This window comes from Hyaena hyaena, unplaced genomic scaffold (genome assembly GCF_003009895.1).
Source record: "Hyaena hyaena isolate Hyena2069 unplaced genomic scaffold, ASM300989v1 scaffold_63, whole genome shotgun sequence".
Lineage (NCBI taxonomy): Eukaryota > Metazoa > Chordata > Mammalia > Carnivora > Hyaenidae > Hyaena > Hyaena hyaena.
Genome location: NW_024080695.1, coordinates 3,110,136 through 3,136,898, shown reverse-complemented (window position 1 = coordinate 3,136,898; position 26,763 = coordinate 3,110,136). Strand labels below are relative to the sequence as shown.

General features: G+C 56.3%; 1 protein-coding gene across 6 annotated transcripts in view; it reads left to right on the top strand.

Annotated features, from left to right (window-relative positions):
• TBC1D14 (TBC1 domain family member 14) overlaps positions 1–26,763 on the top strand; it is a 102,675-nt gene that overhangs the window by 71,896 nt on the left and 4,016 nt on the right. For 4 of the 6 annotated variants that reach the window (XM_039232049.1, XM_039232047.1, XM_039232051.1 and 1 more), the window contains 9 exons: positions 3,023–3,141; positions 4,912–4,994; positions 6,138–6,255; positions 8,111–8,217; positions 11,007–11,087; positions 11,967–12,061; positions 14,725–14,796; positions 15,477–15,605; positions 18,735–18,844. In XM_039232049.1, the coding sequence (XP_039087980.1) occupies positions 3,023–3,141; positions 4,912–4,994; positions 6,138–6,255; positions 8,111–8,217; positions 11,007–11,087; positions 11,967–12,061; positions 14,725–14,796; positions 15,477–15,605; positions 18,735–18,844 (914 nt within the window). Of the gene's footprint in view, positions 1–3,020; positions 3,142–4,911; positions 4,995–6,137; positions 6,256–8,110; positions 8,218–11,006; positions 11,088–11,966; positions 12,062–14,724; positions 14,797–15,476; positions 15,606–18,734; positions 18,845–26,763 lie in introns of all 6 variants that reach the window. The other 2 variants (XM_039232052.1, XM_039232048.1) reach the window with 2 other exon arrangements.

Below are 26,763 nucleotides of genomic sequence, written 5' to 3'. Positions count from 1 at the left end.
GGGCACAAGAGGCGGCTCCTCAGAGGGCTGGCGTGAAGGCAACGTTCTGCTCACTTGTGTGTGTAAAGTCCTCACAAAGGCTTGGCTTGTTAACGTCTTTCCGCTTGTTTTTGTTTTTGTTTTTTTAAATTTTTTTAATGTTTTATTTCTGAGAGAGCATGAGCAAGGGAGGGTCAGAGAGAGAGAGAGAGACACAGAATCCGAAACAGCCTCCAGGCTCTGAGCTGGCTGGCAGCACAGAGCCCGATGTGGGGCTTGAACCCACGAACCGAGAGATCATGACCTGAGCCGAAGTCGGATACTTAACCGACGGAGCCCCCCAGGCGCCCCAGTTTTGGTTGTTGTAATAGAGCTGACTGAGTAATAGAGTAATACACTAATAGAGTAATAGTGTAATAGAGTGTTGACTGAGGAGATCTGATGTGTTTTTATTATGAATCAAGGCATTTAGTTACTTCCACTGCTTTTTGTATCTGTGTGGTTTGTAGACTTTTTAGGGCTCCTTGATTGCTTGGCCCTAGAGAAGTGTGTGTGTGTGTGTGTGTGTGTGTGTGTGTGTGTGTGTTTGCATTACACAACTGTTTCAGGTATAAAGGTAGCAGCATTCAGCAACCAGGGCTGCCCTTTAACGAGCACTTTCTCTGCACCAAGCCACTCCTTGTTCCTCACACAGCTCCCTCTGGTCAATATGTTCCCCTTTCTGCACATGGGGACACAAAGCTCAGGGATTCTGAGTTTTGCCTGAAGCCACAGCTGGTGTTGGTGGTGAATTTGCTCCCCCGCATGTCTGCCCAGGGGCCACACTTAGCCCAACTAGCCTTATCCCTCTAAAACCACACAACCTGTGTGAGTACAATCACAAAGAGATTGGGCTAGCGCGGAGTGGCCAGCCCCAGCCCCTGGCTGTTTGGGGGTGAGTCACCCCACCTTGAACCCCAGCTACGCTATCTATAAACTGGGGTGAGCCTTGCCATAGAGCTTGTTACCCAGATAAAGTGGCACAGTGTGTGTAAAGCACACCAAAGCAAATGGAAAATGGGTGTCCACATTTCTGGGACATTTAACTTGAGGCTTGTCACGTTGGGCCACCATGGTCAGCAGATAGCTAGGACCTTACAGGACGTTTGTCACTAGTGCTTGTGAAAACGCAGCATGTTTCAGAATCTTTCTTAACACACAGCTTTTGGTAGATTGTCTGTGAAAATCAAGAGTTGGACATGCAGGTGTTATATGTGAGGCTCCCAGGGGCTGATGCCATGTTAAATCACCACCGAGTGCCTGAAACAGCGTGTGATCAGGGGTCGAATTGATGAAAAAGTGTGTCTGGTTTTTTTTCAGGGGAGGCAGAAGTCATGTTAGTGTTTCAATGGAACTTTAAGCTAGAGTAGACCCTGATGGCCTCTAATCTCATATGTCCACATGTGCAGAACGGCCCCGCCCCCCTGCCTCCTGCACGCCCTTCTCACAGCCTATGCATTTTGAGGACATAAGTTTTCCTTTCCTCTTTTTAGAAGCCTCTATGGGCTTTTCTGGCCAAGAGAAGAATTGCTCGCCAACTAATTTTACCAGTTAACACCCTCCTCGGCAGCTGTTAGGAAAATTCGTTTAGCAATTAATTGCTTTCCACTTGGGATTCTGCTTCTGTGATCTGGAATGGGTTATTGAGTCTTAGGTGAACTATTCATTTGTCCTGTCTTACCAATCAGACCATCTTCCCTTAAGCAGGGGTCCCGGGAGCTTCGTCTGTAAAAGCCAGTAAGAAAGTATTGGTTCTTTTTTTCTCGGTTTTTATTGTTCTGTTTTGCAGAGAGGGCTGAGGGTGCATGCACATGCACACACACATACACGCAGTATTTCAGAAGCTGGACTCCTTGGTGCCAACTTGCTTGACTCTCCTGAGCTCTCCGGTTTGGGCATTTGGAATGCGGGTCACCAGGTGTGACTGGGCTTCTTTGGCTGCAGCCCATGGGACAGATGAGCTAAGCAGGGGTCGAGAGGCTGCCCGTGGCACAGATATTTATGTAACAACTTGCAAAGGTGGCCTCGTACAAAGATGTTAAAGAACTTTGTTATGTTCCTGCTTCTAAGAAAACGAAGCAGCCTTCGCAATAACACGGACGGACCCAGAGTGTTAGGCTAAGTGAAATGAATCAGCCGGGGGGAGACGGACACCATATGATTTCACTCGTGTGGAATGTAAAGAGCAAAACAAATGGATAAACAAAAAGCAGAAACAGATACGTGAATACCAAGGACACACTGGCGGTGGCCAGAGGGGAGGGGGTGGGGGTGAGGGAGTGGGTGAAGGGCAGACGGAGACACGGGCTTCATGATGTGGAGTGAGGAGGGCATGGGGACTGCGGTCAGTGGTCCTGGAAGAACGCAGGCGGGGTTGGGTCGCACAGCTGCGCTGGAGCAGAGCGCCCCATATCACGGAGTGTATTTAGTACGTACGCCTTAAACTACCATAACATCGTGTCAACCGTGTTTCAGTTAAAAAACATCTATATAAAGTATATGTCATCTGCAAAACATTTTTAACCTCTTGCATTTCAGAAACTATTTAAAGCTCACAATACATAAAGTGCCATGAGATGAAAGGACATGGGTTTGAGGTTTGGGTTGGGGGTGGGTGTGTGAGATGAGGCCAGGTCAGCTGAGTGCTAGGACCCGCTGTCGCTCTGGCCCTGAGCTCCCCAGCGGCCAGGGCAATAATCAGCAAGCCAGAAGACACACCCCTTACCCAGGGGAAGCGGAGGACACCCGGGCCCTTGTGCAGGGACTGCTGCGATGGTGGTCCTTAGGGTCTCCCCCACAAGTGGGGGGGGGTGGGGGGGTACGGTTCTCACTGCAGGGCCCCTTTCCTTGACAGCTTTTCCTTCTGAAAAGGAAGTAGTTTGAATGTGTTATCCTCCAAATGACTTAAAAGACTTGCTTACAAAACAGCTTTCTTGCCTTCAGAGGGGCTTCATAAAACCAGAAGTGGCCAGGCCCACAGTTATCCCTCATTTCTCTGTCCCAGGAATATGAAGACAAGGCTGGACGACCTAGCAAGCCGCCCTCTCCAAAGCAGAATGTGAGGAAGAATCTTGATTTCGAGCCACTTTCCACCACCGCACTCATCCTGGAAGACAGACCAGCGTGAGTCTTTTTTTTTTTCTTTAATGTACTTATTTTTGAGTGACAGAGACAGAGTATGCATGGGGGAGGGGCAGAGAGCGAGGGAAACACAGAATCGGAAGTAGGCTCCAGGCTCTGAGCTGTCAGCACAGAGCCCAATGCAGGGCTCGACCTCACGAACCACGAGATTGTGACCTGAGCTGAAGTTAGATGCTTAACCGGCTGAGCCCCCCAGGCGCCCCGAGACCAGCGTGAGTCTTAATAGGAGCTCTAGAATGTTTGTTCTAGTAGGTAAGTACAACTTACATTCAAGAAGAGCTGGGGGCACCAGAGGGGAGAAGAATAAGCCATACCTTGCATTAAAAATGCTCATTTCCTCTTTATTCCCTACGTTGACATGTATTCTCTAATAATAATAAGGAAGTGATTTGGAAGACCGTCCTTTAACACAGAAGTTTTGACTCTGGGTTTTCCATTCAGGTGGCTTTTCAGTTTAATTCAGGACTTAGAAATAGGTAAGGAGCTGTTGTAAATTCAGACTGGCCTCGGACTGCAAGAAGCCCTGGGATGTGTAAGTCGTGCAGAGGCCGGGTTATGGGGGCAGCCGCTCCTGTGGACACGTGCGGGACCCACCCCAGGTTCTACAGGGTCTGCGGCGCCTGGGCTGTGCCGCCCCACCAGGGCCTCTCTGGGCCTCTCACGCCCCTGCACGGCTGAGATTGGTTTTGATGACTGGCTTATAGACCATGCTTGGAGACCTTAGGGACATAAAGGGACTGCCCCGTTGTACCTGGCCACAGACGGCCTCGCTTCGGTATCGAGCTTCCACAGAACCCTGTGTTCGAATAGAAAGATCCCTCAGCTTTGAAAAGAGGGAGAAAGAGAGATTGGAGGAGTCTAAGTGGTGATTGTAGATTGCGAGTGGTCCCTTAGGTCCCCACCCATTCGGGAAATTTAAAACTGATCAAATCTAAAGAAGAAATCCCGCTTCCGATGTTAACTCGTGGTCCTTGGAGCTGGGACGTGGGTGGCGGATGGGGAGAGGAGCCCTGACGCGTGGGATTAGGAAGGTGGATAGAGACCTGGAAAGAGCCACTGAGGACCGTGCAGGGGGCGCTCCCAGGACTGTGGCCTGCGGGAGATGGCACCCTGAGCGTCGCTCATTCCGAATATGCCCGAATGAGGGCCGCACCGGCCAGTCCTCGCCGCCTCCCGCTTGCCAAAGGCCGGCAGATTTACCCGCACATTCTGAAGGAGACTATGCATTTTAGCGTTTCTACTCAGGAGTCAAAGTTGGACACCCGGTATGAGTGCTCAGAACCGCGGTGCACATTTGCGGATAAAAGAAACCAAACAGATGAGCCAGTAGCGGATACGAGCGAAACTTGTGCACCTGAGAAACTGGCCCAGGAACGTACACGTACACGTACGCGTGTGTGACACTTGCCCCGAGGGCCCCGTGCTTCACGGTGACCGTGACGGGCAGCTCACAGTTGCTTTGGAGACCGGGGTGAAAAATGCTTTAAGATTAAGTGTTTATTGGAACTGTGGGCAATTATTCTTCTCTTTCTACTAGTCTTCGAACTTCAGGTTGTTTACAGTGAGCTTATTTTCCGTCTGTAAGTCAGTGCGTTTAGTTTAGGAAACTGCTGTGTATTTGTCGTCATAACAAATGTAGTTTTTTGGGCTTCAAGTTTGTTATTCTTTTAGTAAGTAATTCTTCGAGTTTTGTGTTTCAAAGACTTTGATTTGATATTTAAAATGGTGGAAACTATTTATTTTTCTATCAAGAAATCTCCCCGCGAAGCCAGCCGAGGAAGCCCAGAAACACAGGCAGCAGTATGAAGAAATGGTGGTCCAAGCCAAAAAACGAGGTAATGGAATTCATGCGTGTTGGCTGTGTAAGACAGCACGAGATTTTGTGTCTCTCTGGAGATTTTCTCTTTACCTTCTGGAGCCCTAGATCCTGAACCTTGGTGAATGTCTTAATATTTTTCAAATTTATCACTTTCCATCAGAAGGATATGTTTCTAACTGACCCTTCCCGTTCCTGGTAGCTTTATTTGAATTTGCACAAGAAAAGAGACCACGTAGGATAAAAGCGCAGGTTTGGAGAAAGCCTCAGCCAGTGGTGATGGGCAGGCTCCCTCCCCTCCCTGGGCTCTGTTTTCTTGATCTGCAGGAAGATTCGATCAGATTTGATAAAATCACTTGCAGCACTTAAAATCCCTAAGAGCCCAGCATGTGTGAAAAGTCTGTGTGATAAACAAAGCGTGGCCCATCCCTACACTGGGGCATTAGTTCAGCCGTAGAAGGAAGGAAATTCTGACATGTGCTGCCACAGGGGCCAAGCTGGGGGGTGTCACGCTCAGTGCAGTAGGCTGCTCCCCTAATGGACAAGTAGATGGAGAGTAGAAGGAGGAGGCGAGGGAGGAGGGGATGGGGCTCCATGTTTAACGGGTGTGGAGTGTCATTTTGGAGAGGGGGAGAGTTCTGGCGATGGAGTGTGGTGATGGCCGCGTAGCAGTGTGAACGTGCTTCCTGCCACGGATCGTACACCTGAAGCGGCCATGACGCCGAGTTTTGTTTTGGGTATTTCACCACCGTAAAAGAAATACAAAACAATATGTACAAGATGCAGGGTGTTTCTCGGGGTGGCTGCTTGCCGCCTAGGGGAGAGGTGAGGCTGGAGCTGGAGCTTCTGCTGAGCAGGGCAGGGGGCGGGGGGCTCCCGGTGTCAGGTGAGGGTCCCGGCTTCGGCCGGGGTGGTGGGTTTCACGGGCTGGTCTCTCGTGATCGCTGAACCGTGTTGTCGCGGGAGCCCTGCTCCGGACGTGAGCTCCGCCGGGGGAGCTCACCGAGAGGGGTGACACCTGAGCTTCCAAGACTCTGCGAGGCCTGAAACGGGTTGGAGAGGGGGGCCCAGGGTGGCTTCGCCGCGTGGCTCCGGGGCCGGCCACGTGGCGTGAGCGCGGCGGGTAACAGGCGCTCTGTTCCCGCTCCCGGTCGCCCGGCAGAGCTGAAGGAGGCGCAGCGGAGGCGGCGGCAGCTGGCGGAGCGGTGCCGCCTGGAGGAGAGCATCGGGAGCGCCGTCCTCACCTGGAACAACGAGGTGTTGCCCAACTGGGAGACCATGTAAGCCGCGCGGGGCAGGCGCTGCCAGCCATGTCTCCCTGACCCCCGTAGCTAGCGCTGCTGCTCGCTGCCGCTCCCGTCCCAGCCCTCCGTGACTTTACCTGACAGTTTGTGTGGCCTGAACCCCCCGCCCCCCGCCTCCCGCCTCGCCTCGGTTCCACCCTGTCCTTCCTTCCTGGACCCTGTGACGGCCCCCATCTCACCCCTGGGTTGTCCTGTGCTCAGTAGCCCAGCTCTGTGTCCCTCCCTGTGGAGAGCGCCCTGGACTTCCTGCTTCTCCGCGCACAGTGTGAATTCCTCTGTGGACGGCCCGCTCCTTCTTCTGTACGTTCACCTTCCAGCTTGCATTCCTTGACCAGCCCTTTCCATAGGGAGCTGCAGGGCCTTTGCATGTTCCGTGCTCTTGCCCTATAGCTCCTCGTCCAGCTAACTCTTTGTTTATTAAAGCTCAGACTTCCCTGGGGAGAACTTTCCTGCCCAGGAGATTTGTAGAAGGCCCCTGGGTCCGCTGCATCCCTGTGTGCAAGTGTCTGTCCTCTGTCTGAGGCTGGGGACCGGGCCTTCTCTGACAACACCCCCCAGTGGCCAGCACCCAGCAGAATCTGGGGGCCGCAGTCATCTAAACAGCAGAGGGACAGCTGTAGGTCTTTTCCTCCTGTGGCTTCAGAGTGGAGAGGGGCAGGGTGCGGCCAGCAGTGCCAGAGCCATGCATGGAGGTGGGTGCCTCCTTTTGGGTCTCGGCCCATCAGCTGGGGTGCCGGGGAGCTTGGATGCCAGCCTCCCTTCGGCTCTTGTCCCTCCCCACTGACCCGTGTGGCAGGATGTTCGGGACTTGCTCCTGGCACTTGCCCAGGTGTTTCTCGCTCTCGTCTTGGGGGTGGGATGGCCCTGGTGAGCTTCTCTGCTAGGAAAATGAGTTGTTCCCACAGCCTGCTCTTCTGGGCGGTGTCTTTAATAGGCTGGATGTGGCTTTTTCTCAGGTGGGACCCAGTAACAAGAGTCCAGGTGCTCAGAACCGCCCTCCGCATCCATCGTGCACTTTCTGATGCTTGACGCCATCTGGATGCATGTGTTTGTACAACAGCCGCCATTCAGTGCCCCAGCGGGGCGCCGCTGTGCCTGTGCCCCTTCGTCTTCAGTGCAGCTCCCGGAGGGGAGGGTTTTGTCATCTGGCTGTTGGCGAGGATGTTACGGGGCCGGGGAGGAGGGCTGATCTCCGGGCTTCGCAGGTGGGGCTCTGGGGCCACAGGCCCGGTGTGTGCAGTGCTGGGAGGCGCCGGGGAGTCTGTGGCACCTTTACATTGTCCAGTGTGTGGCCAGCAGGTCTCATCACCTTTGTGCAGTTCCAAACGTCCTGAGTTAGCGGCGTCCCCTGGGCCACTGGAGTCTGGCAGCCCCTTCCCTGAGCGGCCCGTGTGTGGTAGCGCACCTCTCGGGACGCCCTGCCCTGCGGCTCTGCGGCCGTGCCTCCCAGCGCCCCCGGCCGTGCCCCGCTGTCTGTGGTTCCCGCGGCAGGCCAGGCTTTCCTGTCGCTGTGCCTTCCGCTCAGAAAGCCCTTCCCGTCCTTTAGCTGCTCCAGCCGCTGCTGGTCACTTGGGGATCTGCTCCAGAACAGCGCCCCTGGCCCCCGGAGCTGCAGCGCGGGGCCCTTGGCACACGTGTCACGGCCATTGCCCAGTGGCAGCTAGTTGCTGATCTCCCGGCCTCGGGAACACCGGCTGCGGGCTCCCTGAGGGCAGGGCTCTGCCACGTGACCGCGTGTCCCCTGCTCCCGTGGCCTGGGGCTAGGCACGCAGGCAGACAGAGCTCCTGGCTGAGAACTAACTCCCGACTCCGTGCTCCCACTGTTGTCCAGGTGGTGCTCCAGGAAAGTCCGGGATCTGTGGTGGCAGGGGATCCCTCCCAGCGTGAGAGGCAAGGTCTGGAGCCTAGCCATCGGCAACGAGTTAAACATCACCCACGGTGAGTAGCTCGCGCGTCCGGCTCGGAGAGTCCCGTGTAGTCCTGCCGCCCTCCACCACCCGTCTCTGGCCCCTCCCGTCCCCTTTGCCCTTAGGAGGAAAGGCAGCCGTGGCCACTAAGTCGTGTCTCAGGAGAGGCCAGCGACTGTGTCTTCTTGGGGGAGAGGCCGTTGGGAGGCCGGGGCCCCTGCTAGCAGCTGCGGTCACCGGGCGCTTCAGAGCAGACAGCTGCCCTCTTCCCGATTCCTGTCCCCGTCCCCGAATGGACTGGGTGTCAGAGCCTCGGCGGGCTGGGGTGGGTCAGAGTCCTGAGGAGAGTGAGTCTTGATGGGCCCATGACAGGGCTTCTGTGGAGCATCCTGTTCTGGGGCCGCCGGACTTTTGCAGCGTTTAGTTCCAGGCCCCTTTGAGTCCGGAGGGGACGTGGAGATGCGTCCTCCCCTCTCTTCGGGCGGTTTGTCCCGCTGGGTGCCCTGTGCGTGCACCGGCCCTCGTCCTCCCCCAGCCGCGCCCAGCGGGCTCCCTTCCGCTCCGAGCCCCGCGCCCTGCGAGGCTGCGCGCCCGGTGGGACGGGGCGCCAGGGGCTCAGGGGCTTACGGTTCCGTGCTTGATAAACAGTGGTCGCTGCTTCTCCCTTTTCTCCCTGGCTGCGGTCCCAGCTGCTGAGACGGATGTCAGAGTTGAAGACAGATTGATGTGGATCTTCTCAGTGTAGCCAGGGCTCATGTTAGTTGTTTGTTATCTTACAGGGTTTTCATCTCCATGATCGTGTCCTTGACCAGGCGGTGGAGGTTACTAGTTTCTGTTTATAGGGATGCCTCAAGGCCCCGTTTTGGCTAACCCACACCAACCAAAACTCTACCTTCTTTACATGAGAAGATCATATGTGACATTTAACCTGTAGGAATAGTTCGTTAAAAGCTTCCCCAGGGGTAGAGGCTTGGAGAAATTGCTGAGTAATTATCCCGGTCTTTATTCTGGAAAATTTTCCAAACTCTGTCAACGGCTGATTGTAGTGCAAAGTACTGTGTGCGTGTCTGGTTCTCACTCATGCCCGGGTTGACTTTACTTGAATTAGAATCTTCTGTGGGCCGGATCACACTAGATTAGGCTAAACAGCTAATTCACTGGTTACGTACCGTTAAAGTTTATCTAAATGCTAATACTGGCTCACTTTACTTGAATTGCATCTTTCTTGTATGATGAGCTGCCTCGTGTCAGCGGCCCCCACCAGAGCTGGTGCTCAGGAAGCTGGGGTCCCGCCTGTCATGCTCTCTGCTCTCACCGGTGCCCAGCGCAGAGCTCTGCACACAGCAGGTGCCGTGAATGAATGGATGCCACCTTACCTTGATCTTAGTTTTACTGAACATTTAAGTCAGAGTAAGAACACAGATCATCGTGAATTCCAGGTGTCCAGCCATCCTGAAAAGGGTAGGGACTGTGCCCCAGACGCTGGCGTGCGGTGGAGACAGTCTCTGCCTGACTCCAAAGCCGGCGTTCCACTTTGGGAAGCCCTGGGGTTCTTCTCTCACTGGTCGTGGGTGTGAGATCGGAAACTTCCCGGAAGTCCGTGTAATACTGGTTAGTGTTGGGGAAGTAATGCGCTCCTGGGGAGTCAGCCTTGTGCTTTGAAATTGGATTTGGGAAGGTGTGTTTCCTGTCCCCCTCATGCCTGCAGACACGGGAGGAAAGCCACAGATGTTTCTTAAAACTCAGACCCTTTGACCCCTTCTCCCGTGAGGCCGCTGGCGTCCGTGCTTTAACGGTCACGGACTGCTTGGGAAGAGGTTCCCTGTGCTCAGGGCCACGCGGTGGTTTTCTTCTAACTTCCGCCACCATGATCGAAGCTAGGCCCACCTCCCGGAGAGTGAGAGCAGGCCTCCTGTGTCGTCATGATAGCGTGAAGCGACACTTCATAGTCATACCTCTCCTGCCCCGGCCACTAGCGTGCTGGGGGTCACATCTTTGACAAGGCTCGAGATGGGTCACTAATCAAGATTTCACCTGATGGGGTGCAGTACAGCTAATTGGAACTCGGCTTGTATTTTCATAAAATCGCGTGTGCTGTCGGAGGCGCTCTGCCTTAGCCTCTGCAGGCAGCCGTGGCGGGGTGGACCTTCTCCGGGTAGCTGCAGGCGAAGTCTTGGTGACCCATTGGTGCCGGGCCACCCCGGGACTGGGTGGTTTGGAGCCTGCCTTCTGGGGACTCCTGTGGCGCCCGCCTGCAGGAGTCCATAGGTTTTGAAGCCTCTCCCCGTTTTGCTTGCCCTGAACCCGCTTCAGGCAGCCAGGTTAGGGAGGTGTGGCCGTGGGGAGGCGGGGCCGTGGGAGGGCAGGGTCTTGCGGGGGGCAAGGTCGTCTCCTCCTTGTCAAACCCAGAGGGGTTTCTGCTGGTCTCCACCTCCCTCCGGTGGTCGGATACCCATTGACCGTACTGGTCTGTGTCAGTCCCAGTGCCGTTTGCTCTGGACGCATAATGAGCGGAAGACCTTGGTGTGCCCCCTCCCCCCCCCTCCCCACCAGGGAGCTCAGTCTGCTAGCGGCACAAGTCGGAACGAAAGCATTTGTACGGGTGGGTCGTGTAATTGAAGTTGACGCCAGGCACAGTGGTATCACGTGCATTCTCTTAGTGCCTGGTGGTGTCGTCGGCCACGTTGGGGGGAAGTGTTGACATGGCCAGAATAAGGGTGCAGTGTGTGGTTGACCCGTGGGGCAGCAGCGTCCTCTCGGTGCCTGTGAGGAGATGCGCTCCCATGTGCACGTGATACTTACCCAGAGCCTCTCTTCCAGAGCTCTTCGACATCTGCCTTGCCCGAGCCAAGGAGAGGTGGCGATCCTTCAGCACGGGAGGCTCCGAGGCAGAGAACGAAGGTACACATAGTGCAAGTCCGGCGGGCTGCCTCGGTCACTTCCGTGTGTCTGTACTTGTGACGTGACCGACACGGTTTACTTAATCGACCCGGTGGTTGGTGCAAACGCATCAAAAGGCTTCACGGGAAAGGGGATTTTTTTTTTCTAGAGCAGACAAGTTGAGGAGAAAACGTTTCTAAGAAAGCGTTGGCCAGTTCCTGAGGGTGTGTGTCCAGGTGTGCAAGAAGGCCGGTCCTAACTGGGGGGTGTCCTCTACTCACTGTTGCCATGATTTCCCGCAGCCCAGCCCCTGTGCGGGAGCGTGGGAAGCACCCCAGGAGATGGAGCACTGCGTATTTGCTAGATGATGCTTCTAGAATTTCCCGTGATGCCCAAGGATTCCATTGGTTAACTAATATTTTCTTAGGACCTTTTTATATGTGGTATTGGAATTCAAAAAATACGACCTAAGTCATTCCTAAATATCCGTTAGAAATAAAACACAGGAGCCCCCCTTGGAGTCACTGCAGCACGGGCCAAGTTCACACCAGCGCGTTTTAGATCATGCGTTGTTTCCCATGCCTGGAATCCATTTGTGAACCAGCCCTCCCTCGTCCCTGCCACTTGTCGATGTCAGGGAACACCAAATTAGGCTTTGATTTCGGGCCCCAGGAGACACCCTCCGATGATCTGGCACCAGACGGTGCTGTGGGCGGTGCTCTTCAGCAAGACCCCCTCACCTGCTGGAAGCCCGAGGCGGAGCGTGTGCGCTCACGCGCACTGGGGCCCCCGGACCCGTGCGAACGGCTTCCGCCTTTGATCCTTGTGAAACTTCCGAGCCCCGTGATTCTCGCACTCGCTCGCCTCTGAGAGGTGTCATGACTCTTGCTCTTTTGCTAGATGCCGGTTTTTCAGCAGCGGACAGAGAAGCCAGTTTGGAGCTTATTAAACTGGACATATCTAGAACGTTTCCTAACCTCTGCATTTTCCAGCAAGTAGGTGGCGGTAATTTGTTGCTTTGAGTATGTTTTGTCTCAATGTCAGATACCAAACTGCACATATTTGTAATCAGGTTTGAAAAGTACTGGAGGGTTTTGGGGGGGAGTCGGGGGAGGGCAGTGTCAGGTCAGTATGTTTACACTTGTGCAGGCAGAGGTAACGGATCCTTGCCAACAGACCTGCAGCGAGGCTGTGTTTCCGCTTTTAAAGGCCGCTCTGGCCCCCTTTGAAGACGTATTTACCAAAGCCTTGGAGGCCAGGACAGGACGGGCGATCCTTCAGTTCCGGGGCTGCGCTCAGGAGGCGGGAGGGGGGAAGGGGTGCCGAAGTCCCGGGTAGCACGGGTCGTAGTGACGGGGGAGCTTCTGCGCAGATGGCCCAGGAGAGTGGTGGCCCCGCCAGGGGAGACGGGAGTATTCGCTTTCGGAGGGCAGTAAGGAGAAAAGTGGGGCTTTCCCGTGGGCTTCCGGGTTCGCACGGGCGGGGCGCAGGGCTGCCAGCAGCAGATTTGGGTCATTGGAGCAGAGGTGTGTGAAGACCCCTTCTTCTGACAGCAGACATTGCCTGGGGGGAGGGGTCTAGTTTGACACCCCCCCCTCCAGTGCCCCGTCTATTACGGTTTTTGCCAGTTCTGCTTCTGAACTACCCTTGAGTCTGTCCTTTCTGTGTCCCCGCTGCCCTTACTCAGTGCAGGTTCCCGTCCTTCGTGGGTCGCGGCACCAGCCTCCGCACGTGTCCCCGGCCTCCTCCACGCACTCACCCTGGTGCCTGCGAAGCAGCCTTGGGTCCTCGATCCCATTCTGTCAGGCCCGTTTCTAGCTTCACACACTAGGGCAGCAGCAAGGCGTGGTGGAACAGACTAGAACAGATGGTCCCCCGGCCACCTGGAACCAGCCCGGCGTGCAGGTGTGGACACGGAGACACCTGGGCTCTGCAGAAGCCTGGCTGTGTCCCAGCACGGGAGCTGCGGTCGCTGCTGGGGGACATGGCCTGGGGGAGGTGTCCAACGGGGCTCTCAGGCTGTGCGTGGAGTAGGGACCTGAGACGGGGGAAGACATTCCGGGCAGGAGGAGGACTAGAATCGGACGAGAGAACCTCGCCGGAGGGTCTAACAGAGAGAGCGTGGAGTTCAGTGCTGTGGCCCCTGCTCCCTGCCTCCTGGCCACGGTGGCCGCCCCGTGAGCCGCTGCGGCACAGCGCCCGCCCTGGGGAAGAACAGCGTCCGGGCGGTGCTCCGAGATGCGCTTGCAGCCTGGCTGAGAAGGGCAGTGGGAGCGCAGGGACAGGCCCTGCGAGGGGCTGGCACCTTTCTGGCACTGATGGCCGGTGTTCCCGGACCCAGGGACCCAGAGTGACCCCCTGGGCTGTCCTGGGGACTCGCTTCTCCACAGATTCACCAGGCGGTCATCTCAGTGCAGGGAGATGTGTCCGGAAGGGCAGGATGAGCTTAAGGGCTCTCTCCCGGGGGGCGGAGCAGGGCAGGCAGCAGAGAAGTTAGCTTTCCTTCTGGGTTCCCCTGGGTGTCACCCCCAGTCTGTGCTCCCCTTGGCTCTGAGTTTTATAACAGGGAATATTAAAAAAGCAAAGAGCAGTGAGGGGGATCGTGTGGGGAGATGTCCAAGCCCGGCTTCTAAAATCCGGAGCACTGTCCTTGTCAGAAAAAGGAGCACATGGAAGGGTGGAAAGTTCTTTAAGTTAGAAACATGTATCTTTAAGAAAAGTCCGTTGTAGCCCTCCGGCCTTTCCCAGGCGGTGGCCGTCCACACCAGCGTCCGGGGGGACGTGTGGTGCCGCCACAGAGCCCTGCCCCCTTGTCTCACGTGCCTCGAGGCGCTGGATGCCATCTCTTACCCTCCTGTCGTGGGCTTTCCTCCGCCTGTCCCCCCCGTGATTTGGCAGTGTCTCTTCTCTTACGTGACGTTTTCTGTGTGTCGGAACGTGATGGTTCAGGCCACAGTGTTCTTTCAAAGCCACACGCAGTCACCTGGGGAGTGACTGCCTCGTCACCCACCACGTACCCCTTTTCTTCCTCGCGTTCACTGAGGCCGCGTGGTGGACACGGACAAGGAGCGTGGGGTGCGGGCCGGGCCTTTCACCTCTTGAGACCCACTGACGTCAGCGGACACAGCTCTGTGCTTGCTTCCGCACTCACGTGGAAGGTGGAAAGTTCCAGCACAAGTGGGGGAGGGAAGGCCGAACCGGGAGGATGTCTGGACCACCACGGTGGCTCTCAGGCCTAGACACTTAGGGAGTAGTTCTCAGCCCCGCCTGTCGTGCTGGAAAACACAAAACGGGTCCGTTAGGGGAAGGAGGCAGAGAGGCTGGTGGCGACGGCGGGTGGCACTCTCCTGGGCAGGTCACCTGCGTGCCCACTGGCCCCCGCAGGGGCTGTGGTTACGCCGCGGGGACTGGGATGCTTCTCTAGGGAGCTGCTCACGCCTGAGCTGCCCGCTTCTTTTGGAGCAGCTTTGCCTGTTGAGCTGTGGACTCTTGTTGACCGTGGGTTGGCAGTTAACTTGAACCGTGCGAGCTGCTGGCCCCGTGCTTGGCAACTGGTTGGCCGTCTGTGACCCGCTGGCATGACCTGCGGTGGGGCCCAGGCCGTGACGAGCGCTAACCCGACTCATGCACGCGCTCTTTGCTGTGTCGCTCCCTGCAGGGCGGGCCGTACCACGACGTGCTGCACAGCGTTCTGGGCGCTTACACTTGTTACCGGCCGGATGTGGGTTATGTAAGTGACCTTTTCCAGCACTTTCCACTGCCCTCGTGTACCGAGACAGCCAGACACCGCCCCGCGCCTCTTAGCTGCAGACGTCGGGTTGAGCACCTTCCCAGTCTCGGGGGTTTGTTGTCGAGGGGGCCGGAAGGCCTCGTGGCGAATGAGTTGCCTCCGTTTTCCTGTAAAGGGACCGAGCCGGCGCGGCTGCCCTGTGGCACTTGTCACATTTTAATTGGGTTTGATTTTCATTTTTTGCATGTGGTTTTTTTTTCCCAGCATTAAATCAAAAAGCTTCTGAGCAGTAACCGTTTAAAAGCCATTGCTGCCGTTTATTGCGGCTTTGCAAGTGTGCGCACGCATGGTTTTAGATTTAACCCACTGGGTCAGACATCCGCTCCCTCCGCACCAGGGCGCTACTTTCTGGAGGGCGGCATTGCAGATACAGGGCAGGGGGGGCGTCTATGGTTCCGCAGGGGGACCGAGGCTGGGACTGAAGGGCGCGGGCCCAGAGGCTGCTGTGGCAGAGCCGTTCAAGGAGGGACAGGTCAGGGCCCAGGAGGTCTGAGTCCAGCTTCGGGCGGGTGGCCGTGGGTGGGTATTCCTAGCAGAGGGCGTCTGGCTCCTCTTTTGAATGGAAGAGCAGCTCCGAGCGTGGCTGCAGTCACTTCAATCCCCTTCTCTCCTTCCCGCAGGTCCAGGGCATGTCCTTCATAGCGGCCGTGCTGATCTTGAACCTAGATACTGCAGATGCCTTCATTGCTTTTTCTAATCTTTTGAATAAACCCTGTCAAATGGCGTTTTTCCGAGTGGACCATGGCCTTGTGAGTATCTGTCGTGTACGTACGCCCCAGGTACTGTCCTCTCACACGGCCCGCGTGGCTCAGCATTTCATCAGATGGGAACAGAATGTGTTTTCCAGACATGCAGTCAATAGGCATTTGTACGTATTTCTTATTTGTATGTATTTCTTAATACGTTCTTCGAGACGTGTTTCTGGAGGTACGTTCTTGAAACACAGGAGAGGCTCCTGCCGGGATGTGCGCGCTCTGGGCCCATCATTCACCTCTGCTGCTGCTCCCCCACACACTGGGGCCTGGCTTCTCATGCACGGGAGAGGAGCCTGGGTGAGACCCACTCCTCGATTGCACAGAGGCCGCACTGTGTAGACACCGCTGGAGGTGCAGGGGAGGGAGAGGGGACTGACGGGAGTCTCCCTCACAAGCTCCCAGCGGCAGGGCCTCTTCCTGGCGCAGATGGAGAGCCAGGTCTAGGAAACGACACGCCCCATCAGGCCCCAGAGCCGGGGAGCGTGAGAGCTGCAAACTCAGCCCGTTGTGCCTCCTCGGCCCGTGGGCTCTGCAGCCCGGAAGAGGGGTCGTGTGTCCGACAAGCCCATTGGCCTTTTAATCGGCATTGTCTGGATTGGCTGATAATCTGATGATCGTCACCAGTACTTCAGGACCAAAATGGTCTGGTAGTTTAGATCAGCTGGGGAATCCTTCTCCCCTAATGTACCGGACTTGGAATATTTCCTATGCAGGCAGTACGTACGTTTAAAAAAAGAAGTATTTCAAATCTGCTGCATAAATGACAGCTCTTAGGGGAGTACAGGCTGACGAGTCCTTGCAGGGGGCAGTTCGGCCCTAAGTATCAGTAGTGGAAAGTGGCAGGGGTGTGTGATTCTGCCTGGGAGAGCCATTCCAAGAAGGTCATGGGCAGGGACGAGCATTCTGCGCAGAGATGGTCGTATGTAATTATTCATAACTGTGGTAATTTAAAATTATCACAAAAACGAAAACAGTTTACAGGGGGGTTTAGGAGGAGACAGAAAGTTACTTAAAATCTGGCAGTAGAAACAACAGATGTTGGCGAGGATGTGGAGAAAAAGGGATCCCTCTCGCACTGTTGTTGGGAATGCAAACTGGTGCAGCCACCGTGGAAACAGGGTAGAGTTTCCTCAGAAGATGAGAACTAGAATTACCATACGATCCAGCAATTGCAGTATTAGGTCTATGAACGTGGAAATGAAAGCACTGATTTTAAAGGATACACGCACCCGTGTCTATAGCAGTATTGTTTACAGTAGCCAAACTATGGAAACAGCCCAAGCGTCCATCAACAGATGAATGGATAAAGAAGATGCAGTGTATGTGTCTGTGTGTGTGTGTGTGTGTGTGTGTGTATACACGTGTGTATTTTAGAGAACAAAGTGGTGGTTAGAGGGGGGGCGCAGCAGACGGCTGGCTGAGGTTACGGGCAGGAAGCGTATGTTAGCGTCCAGCGTACATTAGCGCCCAGCAACGTACAGTTAGCGCCCTCTGTTGTACGTCTGAAGCTGACATACCACAGTGTGTTCATAACACTGCAGTTAAAGTAAGACAAAACAGTGAAACCTGGCAGCAAATCCTGTGCAGTACTGATGTTCGCAAAAGGAAAAAAAAAAAACGTACTGTGGGAAAGAATTTAAAATAAAAAGCTAATTTCCTTCAAAGGTGTCTGACAAGGAGCATGTGCCATAACAGCTACCATATTTAACAGTAAAGGGAAATGGACCACAATATTCATCGTGTTTACGGATGGTCTTCTTTCGTTCCTATACTTCTTAAGTTTTCTATACGGAGCGTTTACAGACTTTCACAGTCAGGAAGAAACTTTTTATGTGTAATAAAATGGCTTATATTTAAGTATCTCCTTACTTCGAAGACCTCAGCTTTTTCTTCAGAAGCATACAATAAAGCCTGTACTTAAGAATTTTAGTTTAGGGGGGCACCGGGGTGGCTCAGTCAGTTGAGCATCTGACTCTTGATCTCTGCTCAGGTCATGACCTCAAGGTTTGTGGGTTCAAGCCTGTGTTGGGTGTCGGGCTCTGTGCTGGGTGTGGAGCCTGCTTGGGATTCTCTTTTCTCTCTCTCTCTCCCTCCCTCCACTCCCCCCCAGCCCCGTGCACGCATACACTCTCAATATAAAAAAACTTCACAAGCGTGTTAGCTTCTATTTTTAAGGAAAGATGATAGGATCATAGCATTGAATGGGGTCTCCCAAAAGGAGCACTGAGGACATTGGGGGCCAGTAGCTGTGAGGGGGTGTCCTGTGCCCCACGGGAGACTGGCACCACCCCTGGCCTCTGCCCACTAGATGCCAGTAGCCCCTCCCCCTACTGTGATGATCAAAAATGTCCTCAGACATCGCCAGATGGCCCCCTGGGAGGCAGAGTACCCCCCGCCCCCCGCACCCTTCCCTGGAGTCTGAGAGTGCCATTTGGCCTCACGCACCCAGCTGGCAGTGGGCCAGAACTGAGCCCCTGGGGCTCTGGTGCCTGTGATTCCAGATCCAGCTCTAGCTATTCTGTGCCTGCACTGCTCCCCTGCTCGGCGCACTTGGTGTTCGTACCAACCCGCTAGGAGGTGGAAAGCGCGGACCAGGGCCGGACGGGCCGGGGCCACCGCCTCCTGCCTGAGAAGTGCTGCGTTTCTAAGCCAGGGTGGCGTTGCCTGTGCCACGTGTTAGTCTTCTGTTCCCTCTGGAGGCGCCGGGGCTGTGAGTGGGGGATGCCTCCCTCCTCTGATTGTTTTAGACAGTTCATCAGTCCTTCTTCCTAGAGAATGGTGAGCCCGCAAGCACTCCCCCTGCGCAGCGGGCCAGGCATGGTTCAGGCCCCAGCCTTGCTGCACACCCATGGTGAGCCAGTGACGACCGGGCCTTCCCTTCTCTCGTCTGTACGTTGAGGAGATGCTACGATGTAGTTAGGGATGCCGCTGGGAAGATGAGAGAAGGTGCCGGTTTAGAGATCGCCTGAGCCCGGTGATGAGCTCCCTGTCCAGACGGGGTAGCAAGTGTGGAAGAAGACCCTTGTCGTGTCCTCAAAGCGTTAAGTATGTTGACTTTCCTCTGCAGCTTGCAAACCTGTGCTGATAATCAGCTGATCGGTATATTTCACATTCTCTCCCCAGATGTTGACCTATTTTGCTGCATTTGAGGTGTTCTTTGAAGAAAATTTGCCGAAATTATTTGCTCATTTCAAGAAAAACAATTTAACTCCAGACATCTACCTAATTGATTGGTAAGACCGAATTCCCTGTGTTTTCTCATCTTCCTACTATCTGTGACCCTGACTGTCCTTCTTTATTCCGTCCCGGGGAGACATGGTGTCCTGGACCTATTTGTTTCCAAAGTGCCATCTATCCATTCATCATGTGAGATGCCACTGAGCTCTGGGTCTGTGCTGGGCTCTCTGCTGGGACCCAGTGAGGAGGGGGGAGCAAGACACAGTGCTTTCCCGTCGGGAGCGCTGCCAGGGGGAAGACACTTGTCTATGGACGGCTGTACAGCGCGTGGTCATTCTGTCTCTTAGGGAAGATGCACCAGGCGTAGGGGTCACGGTGCAGAGGCGTCGCCCGAGTTTGAGCCGAGGCACGATGTGAGCACGTGGGGGTCCGGCTGGTGAGGCTGGAGCCTAGAGCAGACGGGCAAGGGGGCAGGCGAGGGAAGGGGGGATGGCCAGGTCGTGTGGGCCTCCGGAGCAGGAGTGTGGGGCCAGTGGGAAGGGTTGCGGGCTTTCGCTGGGGGTGAGGATGGAGGTGGGCTGTATCCAGAAGTGAGGTTCAGGTTCCTGGGGAGCCTGGGGGCCGGGACAGAGACGAAAAGACCAGGGCTGGAACGGAGGCTTCCGCAGCTGGTGGACGGTAGGGAACGGGGAGACTGGGAGAGGAAAGCCTTGGGTCCCTGAGAGAGCTGGTGTGCGTGAGAGAAGGCCGAGAATTGTCCGTCCGGTGAGGGGCCTGTATGTACCGCCAGCTGGGGTCAGAACGGGCCAGATTTGGCAGTGAGCTTCACGGATTTGGCTTGGACGCGGCGATTCTGAGGTGTCTGCTGCACACCTGAGGAGATACACAGATAGGAGGCGCTAGAGAGTTCCGGGCGGAGCCGCAGAACAGCAGATCTTCGCACAGGCGGCTGTGGTCGCCTGAGGAAGGGGTGGGACGCCACCCCAGAGAGCGTGGCGGTGGGGACAGATTTGTGAAACGGGGAGGAGCGTGGGTCTGGAACACGCGGCCCCGCCTCAGTCTCTACTGTTACTTGCCTCGTGGCTGTGGTGATGGGCATCGACCCTGTCCGAGCCCGTTCCCCCAGCTGTCGCCTGCAGTGGTTAACCTTACACGGCGACGCCACCGCCTGGCTTACAGAGGAGCCCTGCAGACAAACCCGTGTCACTCGGCCAGCAGGCCTGTTTAGGCTTCGCCACCACCTTGCATAGTGAATCTCAAACCGCTGGGTACGGATTTGGAGCTGGTTTGATTTTTGATCCTCTGAAGTGAGGCTCAGTCCCTGAAATAAAGCAGACTTGCCTGCACCCTTGGGAACGAAGCTTTGGGATTCTTGGCATTTGTCGCTTCTACCCTAAACCCTGCTGAATATGCGCCGGGAGCCAGGGTTTGGGGGTTGAAGCTCAGAGCTGGTGTCGCTTTGGAGCTGTTACTGTCAGGCCGGGGAGTGACCCCTGGAGGGGTGCTGGGCTGGCCTGTCTGGCGGGGTCTCACAGGGCGCCTGTATTTAATGAATGACCTCTTGGATCAGCTCCCCTCTGCGTGCCCCCCCCCACCCCATGCTCCCACGGTGCTGACCGTGACTTCACGCTGGGCAGGGGTGGGGTGTTAGACGATCAGCCTGGCCCAGAGTCTTCGGCTTCTGCCTCACCTGTGTCGGGGCCCCGGCCCAGATTCTTAGGATTTCAGGCTGAAAGTGAAGCTTGGGAAAAACGCAGTTCTGGAATAGCGTCTTTCAGACTTTCCCTCCCTGACTCGCAAACGGAGGTTGAGTTTAGGTTGTGGTGCGGCGTGTGACCACACGCACAGAAATGCACTCCGTACACATGACTGCAGCTGTTTTAGGCACTATCTGGCCCTTGTTTTGTGTAAGGCCTTCTGAAATTTGAAGAAATTTCCTGTTCTGAATTACTTACTTAAAAAGTGCTGGTGGTCATCAACTCTGATTCATTTCACAGTGTGCTAATCTTTTTTTTTTTAATGTTTATTTTTGAGAGAATGAGAGAGAGGGGACAAATGGTGGAGGGTCAGAGAGAGAAGGAGACACAGAATCCGAAGCAGCTCCAGGCTCTGAGCTGTCAGCACAGAGCCCGACGCGGGGCTCAGACCCACGAACTGTGAGATCATGACCTGAGCCGAAGTTGGATCCACCCAGGCGCCCCCACAGTGCACTAACCTTGACCGGGTCAGCAGGGGCAGTGCGAACAGCACTGTCCTGAGGACCTGTCGTTTCTCCTCTCGTCTGGGGGTGGTTACGATCCAGGTGGGGGCAAAGGCCAAGGGCACCGCATTTATCGGATTTCCCTTAACCCTCAGAGTGAGCTCTTGGAGTGAACTGTAACACCCCCATTTTATAGATGAGAAAAGTGAGGCACGGAGGGGCGGCGTGGCTTGCCCACGGCCGTGGCTGGCTGGCGTTCAAATTCCAGTGCCCGCTCCAGACCTCGCACGCTGTCCCACGCAGTCCCTCTGTGGGGCTCTGTGGGAAGGCCGCGTGACCCGAGAGGTGGGCCCCCGAGCTCAGACATGCTTGTGAGGCTCCCGGGAGCATAACCCTGGACCAGAGCGTCCGTGATGGAAACCGAAGGCGAGGATGGGTGTCTGGGTGGAAGGGTCGCCCCAAGGACTCCTGGGACCGTCGCGGTGGGTCGTGGGTGCCTGCTGCCCAGTGAGGACCGCCCGTGGGGCCCTGTGAGGCCCCGCCTGTACTGCTCTCTGGAGTGAGAACCAGCCCGAGCGCCGTGTCTGGACACTCGCTGCCTCTCTGGGCCTCACGGCGTGTGCAGCAGGCGTACGCACCTCTTCGCACAGAGGCGGCCCCGAGCCCCTACCCCGGATCACGCCCGTAGTGCGCGGTCCAGGCTCACCGCCCTCTAGAGCTTTTACTTTTCCGGTGTGTCCCGCCACCTTCCCAGAGCCACGTGCAGCCCGGAGCTGTGGGGCTGCCCCGGGCGTGTGTTCTGTAGGACAGGGTGACCCTAGGCTTCCGGTTACTAACTGCCGGAGGCCGAAGCCTCTCTGGCCGACCCTGTATCAGGGCTGTGGGCCCGTCCAGGCCGAGCGCCCTGGGGGAGCTGTGTAGCCACTCAGACCCCGAAGTCTTTCTGCCACACTGTCCGCCCACCCGAGGCCAGCTGGGAACTGTTCTGCTTTGCTCCCAGGATGGTGTCTGCACCGTGATGACCACATCGTAGGTCTATAGGCCGCCCCCCCAGCACGGTTGGAGAGGCATTCCAGAATGTTCTCTTCTTCCCCTGCAGTCTGTGCTTCCCTCCATCCCAGCCCTGACCTGCTCCGAGGGCATCTTCTGTTTCCTGCGGGTCCTGCCACGGACAGAGCTCAGTCACTTCCTTGTGGCCGGGGCCTGGCTCCGTGTAGGGGGACCGACGCGCGGCCGTTGGCCTCCTCGGACTATTTCTCGTCACTGCCGACAGGCAGAATTCTCCTGAGATGTGGGCGGGTGTCGCAGTAACTTTGGGTTAGTAAAAGGGTCCCGCAGCACAGCCCACGTCACGATGAGTGTCCGGGTCCTTGGAGAACCCACCCTGACCATGAATCTCTGCCTTGAAGGACAGGCTCAGGGTGAAGTTAGACTTGGCCAGTTTTGGTTTCTGATGCACCTTGTACCTGCTTACTTGTGGATTTTGACTTTGGGGTGACAGGTCCACTCGTGAGCCCCATGAGAGCAAGGCCTGCCTCGCCGAGCTCCCAGGTGTGCGGGCTGGCGTCTGGCATGCACCCGGCCTTCATCAGCGCGTGTGTCGCTGGTGCGCCCCCGCCTGGCTGCACCCGGAGCCTGCAGGCTGGGACGCAAGGCCCCGGTTAGACAGTGTTCTGGGTGCGCGGAGGTAGATCTGACTGCTTCCAGGATCGGCCCGGGGCTTGGACTGCTTAGCTGAGTTGGAAGAGAGTCTTAAATAAGCCTCCCAATCTTTACCGGACGCCGTGTATGGTTGGCATTTCGTGTTGTATTTAGTCCTCGCAAAATCTAATCAGGCTATCTTATCTGGCAGCATCTGCGCTAACTGCTCGGCTGAGGTTGTCAGGAGCATGGGGGGCATGTGGTGAGGGGGGCGGGGGCCCTTCCTAGACCGGCGCTCGGGGCAGAGACTCGTAACCCCCAGAGAATCTGGGCTCAGCTGGGAATTGGGGACTTGCGGGTCCCCACCTCTGGCAGTGGCTTCCCTGCAGCAGAGACTGCCCGTGGCCCTTCTGCCTCGGACCGAAGGCCCCTTCTCCTCAGCCTCCTTTTACGTGCAGTTTCCTCGTCTGGGAAGTGGGGGTGACGATGTACGTCCTGACGGAGCTGCAGCGAGGGTAGATCGGCTAAGCCTGGCCGATCAGGAAGCAGCGCGCAGAACAGAAGTCCACGCTCCCTGCCGGCTCTTACCGCACGTGGCCCTTGGGGTGTGGACCAGGGCAGCGCTGGTTTCTGAGAATGAGCCTTCGCCTCTGCAAAGGCTTTGGAAGCAGGAGAACTCCTTCTCCCCCTTCCCGACCCCCCGGCTTGCCTGCGGGCTCAGACGAGCAGGTAGAACAGACGTTGCAGAGAAGGATGTTTTCTGGAAGTCGTGGGGCGTCGGCCGGAGGCACCAGCCTGTTGCTTCTGCACATCGCGGGGGAAACAGGTGCACAGAGCTGCGTCGGGTGTTTCCTGTAAGCCTGTGGCCACTTGTTTAGTTCAGCAACACAGAAGTGGGTTAGTTTGCATTCGTTGAATTTGTACCTGAAGTTATCATTTTTCCTAAGTTTATTTTTTTGAGAGAGAGAGAGCACGAGCAGGGGAGGGGCAGAGGGAGAGAGAATCCCAAGCAGGCTCCGTACTGTCGGGGCAGGGCCTGACTTGGGGCGCCATCTCACGGACCGTGTGAGATCCTGACCTGAGCCGAAATCCAGAGTCGGACACTTAACCGACTGAGCCACCCGGATGCCCCTGAATTTACCGTTTTGGTGTAAAGTGCAGTCACACTCGGTGGTCCAGGGAGAAGCCTTGAAGGCCCTCTTGCTACATGGAGAGAACCGCGCATCTGTCCCGGGCAGGCCTCGGAGCCCTGCCCCTCTCGCGCTCCCGGGTCGGAGCAGGGTCGGGGCAGGAGGAAGCCGAGCGCATTGGGCCCGCTGAGGGCTCTGGGACGGCTGGGGGCGGGAAGGGCGGGGGCCCCCGGGCAGCGGCTGCCCTGTTGTTCCTGTGGCTCCGGTGGGAGCCGTCCCGGTCCCGGGGCTGCTGTGAAGCCAGGGCAGGGCCTGGGGAGCGGGAGCTGAGTGCGCTCAGAGGGTGCAGACCCGGGGGCCGTCCCGGGGCCAAGTGCACCTGAGGAGCGGCTTTCTGCGCGGCCCGTGCTGTCTGAGACTCTGGGCCGAGTTGGGTGACTGTTGGGAAAGATCCGGGGCTGGCTGCCAGCACCGAGTGAGAAACCAGGCCAGCCTGAGGCCCAGGAAACGGGCCTCCGCCTTCCAGGAGTGGGAGGGGATTCACGGAATGTTTTCTTCAAAAGGCACATTTTGTTCAAGGCGGTAAGGTTCAAGGCCCCAGCGACTCTGTGTCAACGCAGAAAATGGTGACTGGTACGGAGGGTGGCTCAGCTCGCTCTCCTGCGCGGAGTGCGTGTCGGGCACCACCTCCGTGTCTGCCGTTACCCCCATCTGACGCTGGGACACTGCCTCTGGTGCCATCTCTGCACAGACCGTCGCCGGCCCGAAGCCCTTCTGAACTCCAGGTCGTAAATAAATGATGAATTCCTTTGGCCACGTGGACGTCTGACACTCAGAGAGCGTGTCCTCACACTCAGCCCTTGACATTGTTGACGCAGCCAGGGACCCCGCGTGTCCTTAACGGACAGCTCCCTCCTTCCAACTGCTCGGCTGAGACCGGCGCCCTTGACTCTCCTCTGCTGCCCTTCCCCTGAGATCAGTCCCCCGCGGATGCAGAGCTCCTGCACTATGGCCTCCCTCCCACCTTGCCTGGTCGTTTCAGTGGCTGCCTGGGGTCGCCCGCGTCTCGGCGCAGCGGACGGGGCCCTCATCTGGTCAGACCCTCTGCCACTTTTGCCTTGCACGTGGGGGAAAACGTGAAGACCTTGGAACCGCCCGTCAGGCTGCCCGTGCCTGGCCCGCGTCTGCCCGGGCTTCTCCGTGGGCTCCGTCCTTCGCTCTTTGTGTCTCCAGCCCAGGTTCCTCCTGGTTCCTCCCCCGCTGTGCCAGGCTCACTCCTGCCCCGGAGCTGGGGACACCTTGCTCCTTCGGCTGGATACCGCCTCTTGGCCCGTGGCCTCATTTTCAGGGCTTCTGGACACGCTGCTTCCTCGCCCGTCCTGTGTAGACGTGTGTGTGCGTGCGTTCACACGTGTGCCCATCCGGGCCACGGTCCCTGGCGCCTACCTCTGCTCGTGGGTGCACCATCTGACATGCTGTGCGCTTTGTCCCCTTTGCTCCGGAGCCAGGGAACTTTGTCCCTTTTGTTTGATGCCACGTACCCTCGTCACCAAAAAACCGTGATTAGCATATAGTAGTCGCCTTCAGAAGGTACTCTTGATGGGAGGACAGATCTGCTCGGCGTCGAAAGAGCTCGGGTGTGGGCAGTTCCCGCACGGAGCAGCGGAAGAGCCTGGGAGGGATGTGAGGACCCAGCAGGGCGTGCCACTCACTCCCAGTGGCATTCTTGGTCGTTTAGATGTTGGCTCAATTTTACAAAGTTTGGGACAGCGAAAGTGGCTTCTGGAGAGGCGCACGTGAATCTGAAGCCAGAATGTCACATCACTTTTCTTTCGTTGTTACTCTGCTCTTTGCCCATGGCTTTGTCTGTTTTCTGATAATTTTTTTACTTAAGGCTCTGCTTTTCAGATGGCAGGGGTTTGCTTTCCAGGAATGAACTTGCAGGTAAGAGAGGGTATCACGGATGATAGTCCATTCTGCTTTTTTTTAATAGCATTAATAATGTACATTTTGTAGGTAGAATTGAGAATGTTCTCTAGATTCAGACTAGAAACCAAAAAGTCTCTTGGACGTCATGAACAAATAAACTTAAAGAAAACAAGCGGGGCACCTGGCCGGCTCCGTCGATGGAAGGTATGGATCTTTCTGCAGGTTGATGGCCGTAGAAATGACTAACAATAAAGAAACAAACATGAAAGAGTCTCTTGGATCTTCCTTTAACTGTTTTCTTGACCGGACGATGAGTCGGTTTTCCGTGTTTGAGACAATAAGCAACTCGAGCTCAAGGCTTGTTGTGACTTGAAAAAATAAAGTGTCCTGGGCACCCAGCTGGCTCCGTCGGTGGCTGGCCTCGGGGTCGTGGGCTCCAGGCCCACATTGGGTGGAAAGATTACTTAAGAATAAAATCTCTGAGTAAACAGACAGATAAACACCCAGGCTTCAACAGTGCATTGCCCCGTCATGTATACAGCAAGCAGTCTGGTCGTGTCAGCCTGGGGCTTCAGGGTCAGGGTCACAGCCTGGCTTCCCACTTACTGGGTGCGGGACGGGGGGCCCAGTTCCTTCGGGTCAGATGAGCTAAAAGCTCACATCCCCCAGGGGGTGCCGGCTGCTGAGTGCGGGGCACTTGTGAAGTGCCTGGTGTAGCGCACGGTACTTCGTAGGTCCCTGGTTTAACCTCAGCTCTTGTGGTTTGTATGATGTAGGGGCCTTTCTGTGACACCTGTCCCTCTTCCAGCAGCTGAGTTGAAGGAAATCTAAATTGTCCTGCCACCTTAAAACTCTGATCAGAGCTTGGTAGCCTTGAATATTTGGGGCTCTCAGCATGCTGTTTGGAATGCGTGCCCTTGACCGCATGAAACATTCCTCTGGGCCCCAGAGGAGAGGCTGTTTCTGAGCACGCTGCCACGTGAGAGCTGGGAGGTCACCACAGACTCAGGAGCACGCTGGCCACTACGGCACAAACCTTCTGGTGGCGTCTGTCCTGGGAAGCAGTCCAGCTGTG